The sequence below is a fragment of the Dendrobates tinctorius genome, unplaced genomic scaffold (genome assembly GCF_039654945.1).
Source record: "Dendrobates tinctorius isolate UK_male_01 unplaced genomic scaffold, ASM3965494v1 ptg000143l, whole genome shotgun sequence".
Classification (NCBI taxonomy): Eukaryota; Metazoa; Chordata; class Amphibia; order Anura; family Dendrobatidae; genus Dendrobates; species Dendrobates tinctorius.
Window position 1 is genome coordinate 29166817 of NW_027361810.1, and position 16531 is coordinate 29183347.

At 41.5% G+C, this 16531-nt stretch overlaps 1 protein-coding gene across 1 annotated transcript in view; it reads left to right on the forward strand.

Moving 5' to 3' along the window:
• The window catches only part of GALNT5 (polypeptide N-acetylgalactosaminyltransferase 5), a 30772-nt gene extending 14969 nt beyond the window's left edge, over window positions 1-15803 (forward strand). The window contains exons 2-11 of the mRNA XM_073545652.1: window positions 1170-1336; window positions 1453-1572; window positions 4709-4844; window positions 5462-5581; window positions 7643-7760; window positions 8294-8617; window positions 10192-10272; window positions 12134-12295; window positions 13818-13979; window positions 15295-15803. Coding sequence (XP_073401753.1) covers window positions 1170-1336; window positions 1453-1572; window positions 4709-4844; window positions 5462-5581; window positions 7643-7760; window positions 8294-8617; window positions 10192-10272; window positions 12134-12295; window positions 13818-13958 — 1369 coding nt within the window. The 3' untranslated portion in view covers window positions 13959-13979; window positions 15295-15803. The remainder of the gene's footprint in view (window positions 1-1169; window positions 1337-1452; window positions 1573-4708; window positions 4845-5461; window positions 5582-7642; window positions 7761-8293; window positions 8618-10191; window positions 10273-12133; window positions 12296-13817; window positions 13980-15294) is intronic.
• The last annotated feature ends 728 nt before the right edge of the window (window positions 15804-16531 follow it).

A 16531-nucleotide genomic window follows, 5' to 3' on the forward strand; every position in this document is an offset into this window, starting at 1 on the left:
GGAGGAAAGTACACAAGCAGAAATTAAGTGGAGGATAGAAGCTGCGCAGACATGAGCTAAAGGAGACAGCAGCACCCTGGATACACACTGAGCTGACACCCAGTCTACTTTACTTTGAGGGACACTTCCTCAAGATAAATATTTGAAACTTGGATCAGTCTGTAAACTGCATTATAGGATATGTTAAAAGTATAGCATATGAACTTTATACTTTATAGAGGTGGAGTCTTTCCCTCTGTATCAGTGTCCGACATTAATATTCTCCAGTGAAACAATGTATAGTAATTGCCAGCTGAATGCTGATTCCATGAGAGATCCCGTAAATGGTGCCATGTATGCATTCTGCAGAGTTAGCTGCTGCACAAGAGGTCACCATTCACAAGAGAGGATAGCTTGCCATCCGTGTCACTGCCAGTCTATCCCGAGCCCAACAATTCTGATAAAGTGGAGGTGCAAGATCCCCGTAGGTATGGAACAGGTGAAGTGGTTAAAGGTGTATATGATTAATGACTCAGAGGTGAGGTCTCGCTCCTGGACTGGCACCTGTATGGTTTAAAGCCAGTTTCACCCACCTGAAACTTATGGTCCGAGTATAGGCGTTGGGTCCCTTGACCTCATCTCAGGTCAGGAGACCCGCGGCCAGTCTGAACGTCTTGGGTTATGTACAGATATGAATGTCGGGCGCGTGAAACAAGACTAAGGGCATGTTTCCACATTCAGTAAACGCTGTGGATTGGATGCTGCGTACAGCCACAGCGTCCAATCCGCAGCGTCCAGATGCCTCCGGCATCCCTGTGTATACGCACATGCGGCACGTCTTTCTAGACCGCAGCATGTCTATTTATCTTGCGGAGACGCTCAGTCTCCACAAGATAAATATCACAGTGCAATATATAGGACGCGGTGATTCCGCATGGTTCAAAGAACACATGCGGAATCACGGCGGTAAAAAAGCCGGCAGCGCTTTGGACATGTGCTGCGTCCAAAGCGCTGCCGGTACGGACTGTGGAAACATACCCTAAGGCGTCCACCATAGCGGGCTGCTTGCTCATGGAAGAATAGGAGCGGTCATGCCGATAGCCTGCAGTAATCTATAATCTATACATAAGTGCCTGTAGTATTTATAAAACACTAGTGGCTATAATGGAGTTTCCACGTGATCGTTGCAGGTGCGCCAATCAGTTGGTCCACGATGATCTTCCCAGCACCAGTATCATCATGTGTTTTGTGGACGAGGTGTGGTCCGCCCTCCTCCGCTCAGTATTTAGTGTCCTCAACCGATCCCCTGCTCATCTAGTCAAAGAGGTCATCCTCGTAGACGACTTCAGCACCAAAGGTCAGTGTCTTACAAGGTCAATAATAAAGATAGTCTACGTCATCTCATGCGCAAAGGAATCAAAATACAGCAGATATATCCAATTTCCTGTTTTTGTCATCCTTTGCTTTCTTCAGCCTACCTCAAAGATGAGCTAGATGATTTCATGAAGAAGTTCCCCAAAGTTCGGATACTTCATCTAAAGGAAAGACATGGGCTAATTCGAGCCAGACTTGCCGGTGCAAATGTTGCCACAGGTAATAACACTTTGTTGGGTTTATATCCAAGGAGATTATAAAGGTTTCCAGTGCCGTAACCACCAGTGATCGGCTAAGATCTGCATCATCAAGTGTTCAATTTCCCCACAGCGCCACTACAGGTGAACTGAAGCATTACACTATTGAAAATAATTGTGTTGTCTCTGTAATTATAATAATTGGACGTGTTAGTTCCTCCAAAGTGCGAGAGGCTCATTACTCTGGCCAATAGATGATAGTTCTTGACCCCTTTCCAACATAGTATATACTATATCAGGAGCAGGTGTATGAACTGAGTACAGGAGCGGAGCTAGCTCCATACTGGTCAGGTGCCGCCAGCTTTATACAGCCAGCACCTGCCACTATGCTGTTGTCCATCCCAGTACTCTAATGAAGCCCAGCCTGTGCCATGGTGACGCAATATGTTACTTGGATTCTCTAGAAAGTCTAAAAAAATAAAGCAAAAACTTATTAAAATATAATAAACATTTAAATCATCCACTTTTCCCAATGAAAAAAATAAATTAGAAAATAAAAGTAATTGGGGGTCATTGTCGTATCGTAACAGTCCTGTGTACGGCTCCTTTTTTCAGATCTATCTAAAAAATAAGACAAAAATTGTCAAAAGGTCTTCCTTTAGTATTTTCTATCTGCAGCTCCAATCCAAATCCATTTTTCTTCTATAGTAATAAAAAAAAAAAACCTATTTAGTCTAATCCTATAGGAGGACTGGAGGATGGAAGAGTGACTGCAGGAGTAGACCACGACGTGTTTGTTGGCTATCTAGTTCCTTAAACTAAAATATCATTTTCCAATAAACTAAAAAAAATAATCATTTGGTATCGCTGTATCCAAAAACGGCCGATCTATGGAAATATAAATAAAGCAAACATGGCAAATGCTGTATAGAGAATACAAAATGACAACACCAGAATTGTGATTTTTTTTTTTTTTGTCTTTTTTTTTTTTTTAAATTGACGCATTTGCACCCACAAAATGTAATAAAAAGAACATCGTATACATCTCAGAATAGTGTGAATAAAAATGCCAGCTCTTACACAGGTCCAAGAATAAAAAATGTACAGATCTCAGATAATGACAATACAAACGTGAATTTTTTGCTACCACTAAAATATACACAAAAACCTAACAAGTTTGGTACCGCCATGATTGTACTGGCTGGATTCACACAAGCATATTATTTAACGTTGGAGGATTTTTTTAATATATATATATAGTATATATCACATGATCGTATGTGTGTGTATGTATATATATATATATATATATATATATGTACTTAAGCTCTTGTGATTTTTATTTTCTTATTTGTCATCCGTACGGCATCCATTTTTATACATTTGCAGGTGTTATAAATGTACAATTCTGAATATAGTTTCTTATGTAAACGAATGACAATGTATTTGCAATAATCATATGCTTCACGGAGGCTCATTATGGGATCCAGTATATTATAATAAATAAATAATCTTTATTTTTTATATAGCGCTAACATATTCCGCAGAGCTTTACAGTTTGCACACATTGGAGTAATCCTTGACGCTGATCTCTCCTTCAAACCACATATCCAAGCCCTTTCCACTTCCTGCCGACTTCAACTCAAAAATATTTCACGAATCCGTTCACTCCTCACCCAAGAATCTGCAAAAACCCTAGTCCATGCCCTCATCATCTCTCGCCTTGACTACTGCAACCTCATGCTCTGTGGCTCTGTGGCCTCCCCTCAAACACTCTCGCACCCCTCCAATCTATTCTAAACTCTGCTGCCCGACTAATCCTCCTGTCCCCCCGCTATTCCCCAGCTTCTCCCCTCTGTCAATCCCTTCACTGGCTCCCAATTGCCCAGAGACTCCATTACAAAACCCTAACCATGACATACAAAGCCATCCACAACCTGAGTCCTCCATACATCTGTGACCTCGTCTCCCGGTACTTTCCCGCACGCAACCTCCGATCCTCACAAGATCTCCTTCTCTACTCCCGTCTTATCTCCTCTTCCCACAATCGCATACAAGATTTCTCTCGCGCATCACCCCTACTCTGGAACTCTCTACCACAACATATCAGACTCTCACCTACCATCGAAACCTTCACAAAGAGCCTGAAGACCCACCTCTTCCGACAAGCCTACAACCTGCAGTAACCACCGATCGACCAAACCGCTGCACGACCAGCTCTACCCTCACCTACTGTATTATCACCCATCCCTTGAAGATTGTGAGCCCTCGCGGGCAGGGTCCTCTCTCCTCCTGTACCAGTTATGACTTGTATTGTTTAAGATTATTGTACTTGTTTTTATGTATACCGCTCCTCACATGTAAAGCGCCATGGAATAAATGGCGCTATAACAATAAATAATAATAATAATAATAACATTGTCATCACCGTCCCTGATGGGGCTCACAATCTAAATTCCCTATCAGTATGTCTTTGGAATGTGGGAGGAAACCGGAGAACCCGGAGGAAACCCACGCAAACACAGGGAGAACATACAAACTCCTTGCAGATGTTGTCCTTGGTGGGATTCGAACCCTGGGCTGCAGCGCTAACCACTGAGCCACCGTGCCGCCCATTTATTTTGTGCGCAACCATAGACTTGAATGTGCGAATCTCCTCTGACATATGGGATAACCTAGTGCAGCTGCCATTTTTTTTTCACGCGTAGATTTGTTCCGTGAAAAAAGAAAAACTCTCACGTGCCTTGCCCTGTTGAATAACATTGGCCAAAAAGTGTGGCCGTGTGACCTCGTCCTGACTTCGAGAATCCTATTCCTTCTTCTTTTTTTTTATACTGACTAAAGAATGTCGGAAAAATAGAATTCAAGAAACAATGGCAGAATTGCATTCTTTTATTATTATTTCACCCCACTTGGAATTTTTTCCCTGTTTTTTTTTTTCAGCACTTTTTATGGTAAACTAATTGGTGTCATTCAAAATTAAAACTGGACCCTCCGAGAACAAACCCTCGCTCCCCTCTGCTGATTATAAGTTATGACTTTTATGGTAGGGAAAAAAAAAAACGAAAGCCCAGAATTGACAAATCGGCCGGTCATGAAGGCGTTACAGAACGTGGTGCCCGTAGGATGTGTGTGAACGTTCCCTGTTTATCTTTTAGGGGACGTGCTGACGTTCTTGGACTCGCACGTTGAGTGCAATGTCGGATGGCTGGAACCTCTCCTGGAACAAGTGCGGATAAACAGAAAGAAAGTGGCGTGCCCGGTGATTGAAGTCGTCAATGATAAGGACATGAGGTAGAGTTCCGCTGTGTGTAGAGAGCGCAATCACCCAAGTGACACTTTATGGAGAATTTTTTGGAATATTATTTTACATTATTTTAGGCGCCGATCTCCTTCAGCGGCAGACAAGGAAAATTTTACATTTTTACGATCATAACTGGACATGTGCTGTGTAGAATACAATGTAACTTGTCCAAGACATACATACCTTGGAATCCGGCTGTGTGGCTGCTATGGGGTCTTTGGAGAAATGGGAAACAGCTCTGATTTGTCCCATCTAGCGATGAGCGAATGTGTGCGGATGAGGTGTTAAATAAGCATGCTCGGGTACTATCTGAGGGACCTCAAAAAAAATATATGCTCGAGTCCCTGTGGCTGCATGTCTCGTGGCTGTTCGAAAGCCGCAACACATGCAGGGATTGCCTGACAAACAGCCTGGCTGGGTGTGTGGACTTTTGCTTTGGTGGCGATACGCCCATGCAGACCACATGGTGCCGTCGTATTCGGCCGGCCAGGACTAGACTTTACAGAGGTCAGTGAGGGAGGCCATAGTTCATAAATGCAATTTTACTGAACAATAACTTTTGAGGAACCATGTACCTTTATTCTCATCACTATCGCTTCTCCCCCAGCTATATGACCGTGGACAACTTCCAGAGAGGTATTTTCACTTGGCCGATGAACTTTGGCTGGAAGCCCATCCCTGCAGACGTTCTCCAGAAAAACAAGATAACGGAGATGGATCCAATAAGGTGAACACTTCGCCGCCCGCTAAGCATGTCACATTCTCTAAGATTCCTATTACACATCAGGAAATCTGTCACTTACGGTCGAGTGCGGGCGCGTTCAACAGATCATATTCGGGGCAGGAGGGCACCGACTCTGCGCCCAGAGGAACAGTACAAACCTTGTTAGACGAGTTAATGATGGCAACTAGAACCACAGAAATGCCCAATAGCTTATTAAACACAATTGGCGGTAATATGTATAAGTAGACCGCCATATCAATACAAGTTCCACTCTAGGCAAATACTCAGAAATTAGGAAAACAAATGGAGTAACGGATTCAATATAATAAAAAATATAACAATTTTATTAGTCACAATACAATCTAGATATAATAAAATGGCATAATAGCAAAACATGTCATCCCCTTGAGAAAGCAGCCTGTGTGGACGCGAAACGCGCGTCGGGGTCTCACCCTCTGTCCTGGGTCCGTGCATATCCACATTGGTAAGCTCCCCTCTATATGCGTGATCTTTTACCCACTTGGGTTTATTTTTAGGATTTTGTGAGGGTTAGCTCGCTCTTACTCCTTATGCAGCCAGTCACATTGTGTGACTTATGTTATGGCTGACTATATTGGTATAGGGTATTATGCACGGGACCTTTCTCCCTCTGTTTCTGTGTCTGTCCTTTGTTTTGCTATTATACCAAACAATTGCCCTTAGGATCTATACCTGGCCGTTATTGGTGCCTTTTTATGAAATTAATAACTCTGGATGATGGCAACCCAGGCAGCTTTAAGTGGAAAAGTTCATCAGAGATCTTGTACTTTTTCATTGTCCGGTGCTGAGCCCTTAAAGGGTTTTCTAGCCCTGATTTTTTTTTCAAAACATAAAGCATGGACTAAAAAGATAACTAAATCCGCACCTACCAGACCACCACAGAGGCTCTTCTAGAGCTGCCTTCCATCCATTATTCAGAGATCAGTTTTGTAAATCCTGTTCCTGCCATAGGGACATGTCATGTGACTATTGCAACCAATCCCTGGTTGCAGTGCTGACAAGTAGGGCTCATCTGCAGCCAGTGATTGGCTGCAACAGTCCTTAAAGGGGTATTCCCATCTCCAAGATCCTATTCCAATAGGTAGTAGGTGTAATAATAATAATATTAGCAAATACCTCCAATTAGCAGTGTAGTATAGTTCTTCTGATTCGCTATGTTTCTTACCCCATGTGCAGTAGCTTAGATATCTATGGTTATGACCACTCATATAGTGACAGTTAGTTGTCAGTGGTTGTATCCATAGATATCTAACCTACTGCACATGGGGTAAGAAACTTAGTGAATCAGAAGAACTATACTACCTTTCATACTGGAGGTAATTTACTAATATTGCTATTACACCTACTACATTTTGGGATATAAATACCCCTTTAAGCCAGTGACTAACTGCAGCAGTCATATGCCCAACCTGACCAGTAGGGGAACTGTGCTGGTTCCTTTTAGACTATGCTGCATGCTTTAAAAAAAAAAAAAAAAAAAAAAAAAAGTACCCCTTTAATGTATAAACAAAGGGGTTGTTCACCTCTGATTAGTTTTTTTTTAATGAAATGCATGCATTTTAGGCTCAATCATTTTACAATAGGGCTTCGTCAAACATGTTGACCCGTTTGGCTTTTATATTCTTTGTTTCCTTCCACATTCAGCTTTGATGTGGACTGTGGTCACATATGAGCTGAGAGGAGCCAAAAAAACAACCGATAAGAATTAGAAACGCTTCCCTCAAGAAGAGCTCACTGGCATGTTCTCAGTTAACTCATTCTGCCCAGATGCTATAGAAGGCAAACTGTTCAAAACTTTTAATGAAGCCTAATTCCAAAAATTATTTTTAGCAAAGAATACATGCATTTTGCCCTCTGTAGGCAGGAAAATAAGCTTAGAAATTAAGCTGTCCTTTAACCCACACAGCACTTAATCCACTTGTATGCAATTCTGTCCTCTATAACAGGGCAATAATGTATCACTGCTACGAGCTCGATGCAAACTATTACTATATGTTTAATAATAACATATCTTTTGTTTTTTAGATGCCCAGTTATGGCTGGAGGGTTATTTTCCATTGATAGGAAATATTTCTATGAACTCGGTACCTATGACCCCGGCCTGGATGTTTGGGGAGGAGAAAACATGGAAATATCATTTAAGGTATTTTTAAATATTAAGAAATCTTTTTATGAACCATTTTCCCTATATCATGTGATACAGCCTGGAGATGTTCATGTTTTAGGAGGTTTTTTTATGAGGGGTCTTCAAAGACACTTGCGTCATCAAAGACACTTGCAAAAATTTTCTTTGGGAAATAAACTTTTTTTTTTTTTTTTGTAGAAGTTTGAGTTTTTGGGTTTTTTTTCCCTGAGCACCTGGTTAAAAAAAATGCATGTCCTGGTGGAATCGGCTCCAAACTAGGCTGCAAAAAAAGCTTCTGTAGAAAACCTCCAAAACTTCTTGAAAAAAATCTTCAAAACTGGTCCAAGAAAAGAAAAACTCCTCCAAAAACTCCACCCCCAAAAAAGGACCCTTTCCTAAAGCATTTTCTGTTTTGAAACTTTTTTTAAAAAAATAATCTGTGTGAACAGAGCCTTGTAGGGCATCCATTCAGATATCTTTTTGAGACGTGTCTTTAGCAGGGTAGAGGATGAGGACATCCCTTTATATATTTGGCTTCTCCTGTATTCTAGGTTTGGATGTGTGGTGGAGAAATTGAGATCATCCCTTGCTCCAGAGTTGGCCACATCTTCAGGAATGACAACCCGTACTCGTTCCCTAAGGACCGGGTGAAAACTGTGGAGAGGAACCTGGCCCGTGTCGCAGAAGTCTGGCTGGACGACTATAAGGAGCTCTTCTATGGTCATGGATATCACCTTCTGCAAGAACGGGTGAACATTGGTGACCTGACGGAGCAAAAGGAGCTGAGGAAGAGATTACAGTGCCAGAGCTTCAAATGGTACATCGACAATGTCTACCCAGACCTGGACGCCCCTCTGGTCAGAGCCGAAGGAGTGGTAAGTGCCGCTGTCTTATTATGCTATTTTTATTGTTTTCCATGAATATTAAAAGCAGTAGACTCATTCAGACCCTATTTGTTTGTGAAGTATTATCTGAGCATGCTCTAACCTATGCAAAGATCATTGTGAATGGAGGGGGAAGAGGTGAGCTGTGACATTGCCTATTGTGAATGGTGGATCCTCCGTCATCTACTGTATGTAGAGGTGTTATCAGTCATTGTACAAGGGGAGGCGGTGGGCTGTGAGATCATCTTATTGTGGTTTCTGTGTCATCTACTGTATCTAGAGGTGTTATGAGTCATTGTACAAGGGGAGGCGGTGAGCTGTGACATCACCTATTGTGGTTCCTGTGTCATCTACTGTATATAGAGGTGGTAGTCACTTCATGGTAACCGAGTAATGAAAAAAACGGTACCACACAATGGTATAAATTATTAAAAATCCACATCTTTATTGACATAAAACACAAAACATATGAGTACAAAAAGAAATTTAAACCATTGTGTGGTACCGTTTTTTTCATTACTCGGTTACCATAAAGTGACTATTATTATTATTAGTGACTATTATTATTAGAGGTATATTACCCTTAATTGGGGAATGTGTGATTAGTGGGCGATTTTTTTGTGATTACATGTATATAGAGGTGTTATCAGTCACTGAACAGGAGGAAGAGGAGGCGAGCTGTGACATCACCTGTTGTGAATGGTGGATCCTGTTATATACTATAGATAAAGTTGTTACCTTTCTTCATAATGCTGTCTGTGATGATAATGAGAATATTGAAAAGTCTTCTGTAAATAACAGGAAATGAGTCTGATATAAGACTAGTGGCCTGTATGAAAATTACAAGATTTCTGTTTTGTTTGTTTTTTACTATAAATGGTTATATGAAAAATTGGACGAAAAATGAAAATGTTTAAAATGCATATTTTTTTATAAAAACTTACTTTAAACAATAGCCCATATTCTGATAACACATTTCCTTTCGATAGGGAATTACCAAACTGTTCAGAATTTACTGGGGGTGAAAAAATCTGGAGACAATAAACGTACAAAAGTAAAACTGGTACAAGGCAACTGGCACACCTCATCTGATGCTGTCTCCTAGTGTAGGTCTGGATGTTTTGGGGGATTTGCTAAACCTTATGAGATAGCATCACTTTTAACTTGGGATTTACCTGCTCTTGTTTGTCAGATTATTGGGATTCTTCCTTAATTATAAAATTTATGAAAAAATGCAAGTTGTATGTGTAATGTATGTAATGGCCACTAGGGGGCACAAGAGTACGATCACATTAATATAGAGAGTAAATGTTTGCAGAACTTTTTTCTCTTTATTACTTTTGCCAGGATTCAGGCCGGTATATATCAGAGGATAAAGGGGAGTTCTAAATTAAAATGCACAAACAGTTTTGCAATATTTGACCTTGAGGCACATTATGTCTCGCGTGAACCCTACCTAAATGATTCCGGTCCGTACAGGTTATCGAAAAATCAATCGTATAAGTCATTTTTTTCCTTTTAGCAGATTACATTAAATGCGATTAACTTCCATCTTTGCGTTTTAGGTAAAAAACTTTGAACTAGGGAAGTGCCTGTCCTTGGAAAACTCTACTGTAGTCCTTGAATCGTGTGATGCCAGTAAGCAGGTTTGTGCTTTATGAGGTTTTATATTAGATATGTATAAAACAAAAAATGAAAGCGAGCTGGATCATATTTTCTTACATCTTCTATCCTTTCCAAAGAGACTGCAGAACTTCAGGTAGTCAATCCCTTTCTTAGGGCGCAGTCAGACAGATGTACAGTATAAATCGGGCTGAGATTGGACAGCAATTGTCGGACTGGTTGGCATCTCTGACGTCTTCATGTATTTCAATGATGCTGCCGGGAGAGCCGCCGGTCAGTCCGAGCTCTGCGGTCCGATCTCAGTCTCATTTATATGACTGTCTGATTGTGCCCATAGTATGAGGGCTCAGACTAACGCTTCCTACTAATTCCTAGAGTGAAATTATGGGGGCAAAACTAGGGACTCCGGTAACGCGTGCAGGTCTGTGGCACATGGCGGCTAGATGAAAGGCTCATCATATGACGTTGCACCAGTTCTGGCTAATCAAAAGCCGCGCTGGGGGCTCCAGAGCGTAAGCGATTCATGGGCCTCTCATCTAGCTGCCAGGTGCCACTGACATGGACGCTGTATCGAGTATCTGTCCGCTCATCTCCCATATAACTTGTGCGGCTAAATGGCAGCTAATGTTTCTTGAAAAGTGACCCTCCGATTTGGGGTCCGGCTTTGAAGAAGACTTCTTACCACTCATGACTTGTTTGTGACCTTCATAAAATAATAATTCTGACCCATGGATATTTTCCTTGTCAAAGGGATGTGCCCCTTCACAGTCTAAGGGGTAACGTCTCTCCTTGTGGAGAGTGACGTGACTGTGTAAGGACACTAATAAGCCATGCATTGTTCCTCTGGGAAATTAAATATACCAGCTGCCTCTTCAGAGAGGAAAAGCCAAATCAGAATATCAATTTTCAGACACCTCTTTCGTGATGTTGCCCCTCCTCAGTGGAAAGCATGAGATCTGATTTGGCTGTAAGAATCTGATTGGGGTCTAAGGGGTAACGTCTCCTTGTATAGAGTGACATGCCAGTGTAAGGAGACTTCTAGGCCATGCAATGTTCTTCTGGGAAATTAAATATGCAAGTTGCCTGTTCCGAGATTAATACGACCTCTCTCATCATTAATTTGACTGTTTCATAGTATGATGAGATAAACCCCCAACTGGTAACACCCAGTTGTCTTATTAAAGATTGCAGCAGTCATTGTGTGAGCCAAGATATATGAAAACATTGAATATGTGAACTTCCAACTGCATTTCTGCTCTAAGGACTACACTTATAAAATGAAGCTACTTAGTGCGCAAACTCACCAATTCATGAGTTCCCATCAGCCATGACAAGGCGTCCTTTCACTGGTGGAACCCTTTCCTTTTCTATCAGTCATGACTCTCCTGGGCCAAAAGTCTAGGCAGTTAACGGGCAGGTAGGATCCAGCCCTAATTGAAAAGTCTTGGGCCTCATACACACGTCCAATTTTCTCATACGCGTTGTATCTGAAAAACTGATCGAATCAGAGTTTGATCAAAACAAATGGTCCGTCATGGCTGCAATGTTCACATATCCAGCGTTTGCGTATTTCCAGTGCTCTTTGGTATGACAGTATCCCAGCCACAGCAGCCGACTTCTGAGAGGTTTTAGACTTGATTTCTGACTTATTTTAAAATATTTTGTTATTTATTAAAGGAAAACTTCAAGCAGAAGTATTAGATTTGATAATATTGTGGGCGGTACGTGACCCCCGTGTCCTCCCACCGCGGGTCTTGCACTTGGCAGGACACAATGTGTTACTCTTATCTGGCGGGTTCCTATTGTTACTGACACACGTGACTTTCTGGGTGTTTCTGTTACCGTTCAGGTAACGAGTGTCATGTCTTCCTATTCTCACCGCAGAGCCAGCAGTTTAACTTCACCTGGTTAAGGCTGATCAGACAGAAGGATCTGTGCATTTCACACGGTGACGTCAAGAACATGGTGACTGTGGTACAATGTGACAACATAGACGGCAGCCACCGCTGGTTACACAGGTCCATGACCGTGGGACAGCCTGTGCTGGTGAGTAATCGATGGGTCAAAGGTGTGAGGGATATTTACCTTGTGTGTGAGCAGATCCTGTGCCAGGGAACCAGCCCTGCGTTACCCTGCGCCCATATCAGCCTCATACAAGCGTCATTAAGATAAAGAAGGCAAACACAGCCCTGCAGATCTGCCGAGAGTCCTCCCCGGTGCGGCCATGCGCCTTCACCCTCCTGTGCCAGCTGTTCTGCTGGTATCTCAGCAGTAGAACGGTTTCTACTTGTCTTTGGAGGCAGCGCAATCACCGATCCTTCACTTTCGAGCTGTTCACTGGAGCGGCTTGTGATTGCCATGTTTTCCTGATATATGAGTGGTCACATATGGGCCACGTGGCCATCAGTGTCATCAGGTTTTCACAAGAGTCGGTGTCTGGGCGAAATCCTGCAATCTACGACCAGGTATATCTCTGTGCCCAAAACACCCACATAGACAATGGATAGATGGAAACTATGTAGAGAAAAGTATGTGCCCCCTCCACATGACACCTACAGCTTTCCTGACCTCCCATTCTACATCCGGGGTGATACTATGGAGTTGGCTCATTTGCAGATAAAATGGATTCTGGTCTACTGGGAAGACTTCCTACAAGTGCTTGGTGGCGTCTGTGGAAATTCCTCCAGGTCATACTGCGATATTGGGGAGAGGCCGGACTCACAATCTCCACTCTTGTTAATCCCTAAAGTATTGGATGAGGTTGAGGACCGGGTCATGTTCTTCCCACCAAGCTCCACCAACCATGTCTGTATGGAGCTTGTGCCCTGGGCACAGTCATGGGGAACTGAAAAGGGTCTTCCCCAAACTGTTCTCATAAACTAGAAGCAACAATGTCTTGTGCTGAAACATTAAGATTTTCATGACACCGATCTCTGAAAAACAAGCTAATAGCATTATCCCACATCCACCAAACTGTACAGTGGGCCCAATGCAGTCAGGCGGGTAACGTCCTCCTAGAATCACCAAACCCAGATTCCTCCATCAGACCCCAGATAGAGAAGTGTGATCCCTCACTGCACAGAACATGTCTCCTCCAGAGTCCAGTGGTGGTGAGTTTACAACTTTATACCACTCCATCCGACGCTCGGCATTGTGCTTGGTGATGTACGGCTGCATGCAGCTGCTCGGCCATGAAGCTCCCAGCCGGGGGTGCAGGGTTTGTGCAGATGTTAGTAACAGAGGAGGTCTGGACTCTGCAGTTATGGACTCAGCAGAGCTTTGGTGACTTTTCTGCCCTCTGCTCCTCAGCACTCGGCCCCCCACTCTGTAATGTTATGGGGTCTCCACTTTATGGCTGAGTTGCTGCAGTTCCTTCCACTTCTCAGTAATATCATTCACAGGTGATGGGGGAATAAAAGAAATGCAAAAGCTCAGGGGCCGCGCCGAGGTCCTCATGTCGGTCTTGAGCTTCAGGTTGTTGAATACCGGCACTGATAATCACTCCTTGTTTCTTGTCTTTTGCTTTACACGTTTTGCTGATTCTTGACTTTTGGATATTCTTTTACAGGTGGATCATTTAGTTGTAGAAAACGCGAAGCATCCAACGTGTCTGGAGATCGATCCTTCACACACGAGACTCCAAATCGGTGCATGCAGCCCAACAAATCACCTCCAGAAGTGGAGATTCCAGACGTACTTTGTTCCATAAAGCAGAAATTCTTACTAACAATAACACAGGTCAACGAAAAAAAAATTTTTTTCTGGTGTCCAAAATATTTTAATGAATTTGGGGTATTTTTGGGGTGCTGATTCTGAATATGTCATCAGTTTTGCCAGATTGGCTCAAGTTTTTGAGATTTTTGGTATCTTATTTATAGCACTTGTTGGTAAATGCGACGCATCATCTCATTAATTTCTTTGGATTAGTACTTGAACTGAGCAGTTCTCAATATAGTTTTGTGTTAATTAGTGTTCTAAAAGTTTGTTCATAGCTTGATTTTTGCACTAACTTTATGTTGTTGTCTGTTTTCCAGTGAAAAGCATGAACTCATCATGAAGAAGTTGTCTTAACGATCCAGACTCATTCTGTTACATTTGTGGTGAATATACACTGCCAAAACATAGAAGAAACATAACACACTTCGTAAAAAAAGTGTATTTTGCCTATTTTGGGGTTATGCTTGGGGACCAAGACAAGTTTTGGGCACCACACATAGTGTGCAAAGCATGTATCGAATTATTACGAAAATGGAGCAAAGGACAAAGAAAAAGCTTCAAATTTGGTGTTCCAATGGTGTGGAGAGAGCCAAAAAATCATCATGATGACTGTTATTTCTGTGCAGTGCAAGTGCAAGGATTCAATAAGCATAAGAAACGAAAATGGGAGTAACATGGAATCTGCAAGAAGGCCTGTCCCTCATTGTGAAGATGTGCCTGTACCTGTGTTTACCATAAATAACAGTCATCATGATGATTTTTTGGCTCTCTCCACACCATTGGAACACCAAATTTGAAGCTTTTTCTTTGTCCTTTGCTCCATTTTCGTAATAATTCGATACATGCTTTGCACACTATGTGTGGTGCCCAAAACTTGTCTTGGTCCCCAAGAATAACCCCAAAATAGGCAAAATACACTTTTTTTACGAAGTCTGTTATGTTTCTTCTATGTTTTGGCAGTGTGTATTCACCACAAATGTAACAGAATGAGTCTGGATCGTTAAGACAACTTCTTCTTGATGAGTTCATGCTTTTCACTGGAAAACAGACAACAACATAAAGTTAGTGCAAAAATCAAGCTATGAACAAACTTTTAGAACACTAATTAACACAAAACTATATTGAGAACTGCTCAGTTCAAGTACTAATCCAAAGAAATTAATGAGATGATGCGTCGCATTTACCAACAAGTGCTATAAATAAGATACCAAAAATCTCAAAAACTTGAGCCAATCTGGCAAAACTGATGACATATTCAGAATCAGCACCCCAAAAATACCCTAAATTCGATGAAATATCTTTGGCACCAAAAATGCTGTTGACCAGTGTAATCGACATTGTGGTAACGCTGAGCGGAGCAGATGGACAATAGTGTTACATACGACTTGGTATTTTTGGGGGGGATTTTTTTTTTTAAAATAGGTAGAAATTGGATCTACCTTTAGGACTTTGGAAAGACTTCTATTTAAGGTTCCCTAAAAATTGGAAAAAAACTACCAAAAATGTTGGTTAGATGAGAGTTCAGGGATTTCTACTGATTCTGTATTTTATGCTACAGGGAGCAATGTTGTTACAAAGGGGATTTATGGGGGTAATTCTGATATGTTTTTGGTATCAAACTCCAAATTATTTATTTATCTGTGATTAATTTTGTTTTTAGGTGACTGGAAATCCAAATTCTAATGATAGATAGTGGGATATTCATCGGAGTCCCAAACAAAGCAAAAAAAAAAAAGGACGTATGGCCAGGAGTTCTCCTGGTGGGAGCTGTGCACTTGGGGATATGATTAATAATAGACTTTATGTGTTAATAAAACCAATTGTTTCTAGGAACAAATTATTGAAATCTGCTTTACATGTGGGGGGGGTTTCATCTGTCGGAGCCCATTATTGTGTCAGAGCCTGGTACACCTGGGGATGCTCAGATCGGCCAATCCCACCCTAATTCTGACACCCCCTTTGATATTAGTAGATAAGAACTAAGGAGAAGAAAGCCACCAACGGCTCCTCTGTGGAAACCATGCTGGTGCAGGTCATATGGGGGCACACAAGTAAGAATCTTTCCTTAAAGAGATTTTTTTTCATTTTTTTCTTCTTTATTTGTGTTTAGCTATATATTTATATCATCAATAGATCTATTTTGGCACAAACCCATTTTACTGCATTTTATTTATTTTTTTTTTTAAGAATTTGTTATTTTTTTAATGTAAATATATTCCATTTATGGCAATTATTCAATGGTATTTTAATGCAGGATCTATTCAGACAATATCCCATGTAATCAGCTTAGAAACTAAGGCTGTGTTCACACTCCGCGTTTTTTATGCAAATTAAAAGCTGCTTTTTACACTTTACGCCATTTCAGAAATCTCATGCACACGATTGGTTTTTTTTCTTTGTTTTGTTTTCTTTTCTGATTGAATTGCAACATGTCAACTCTTTCAGCATTTTTTCACTTATAGAAGGCAATGAGAACGGGAAGAAACTCTGCAAAAAAAAAAAAAAATGTTATGGCAGCGTTTTTCGTGAATAAAGCTAACTTTATTAAACGTACCGTAAACAAAG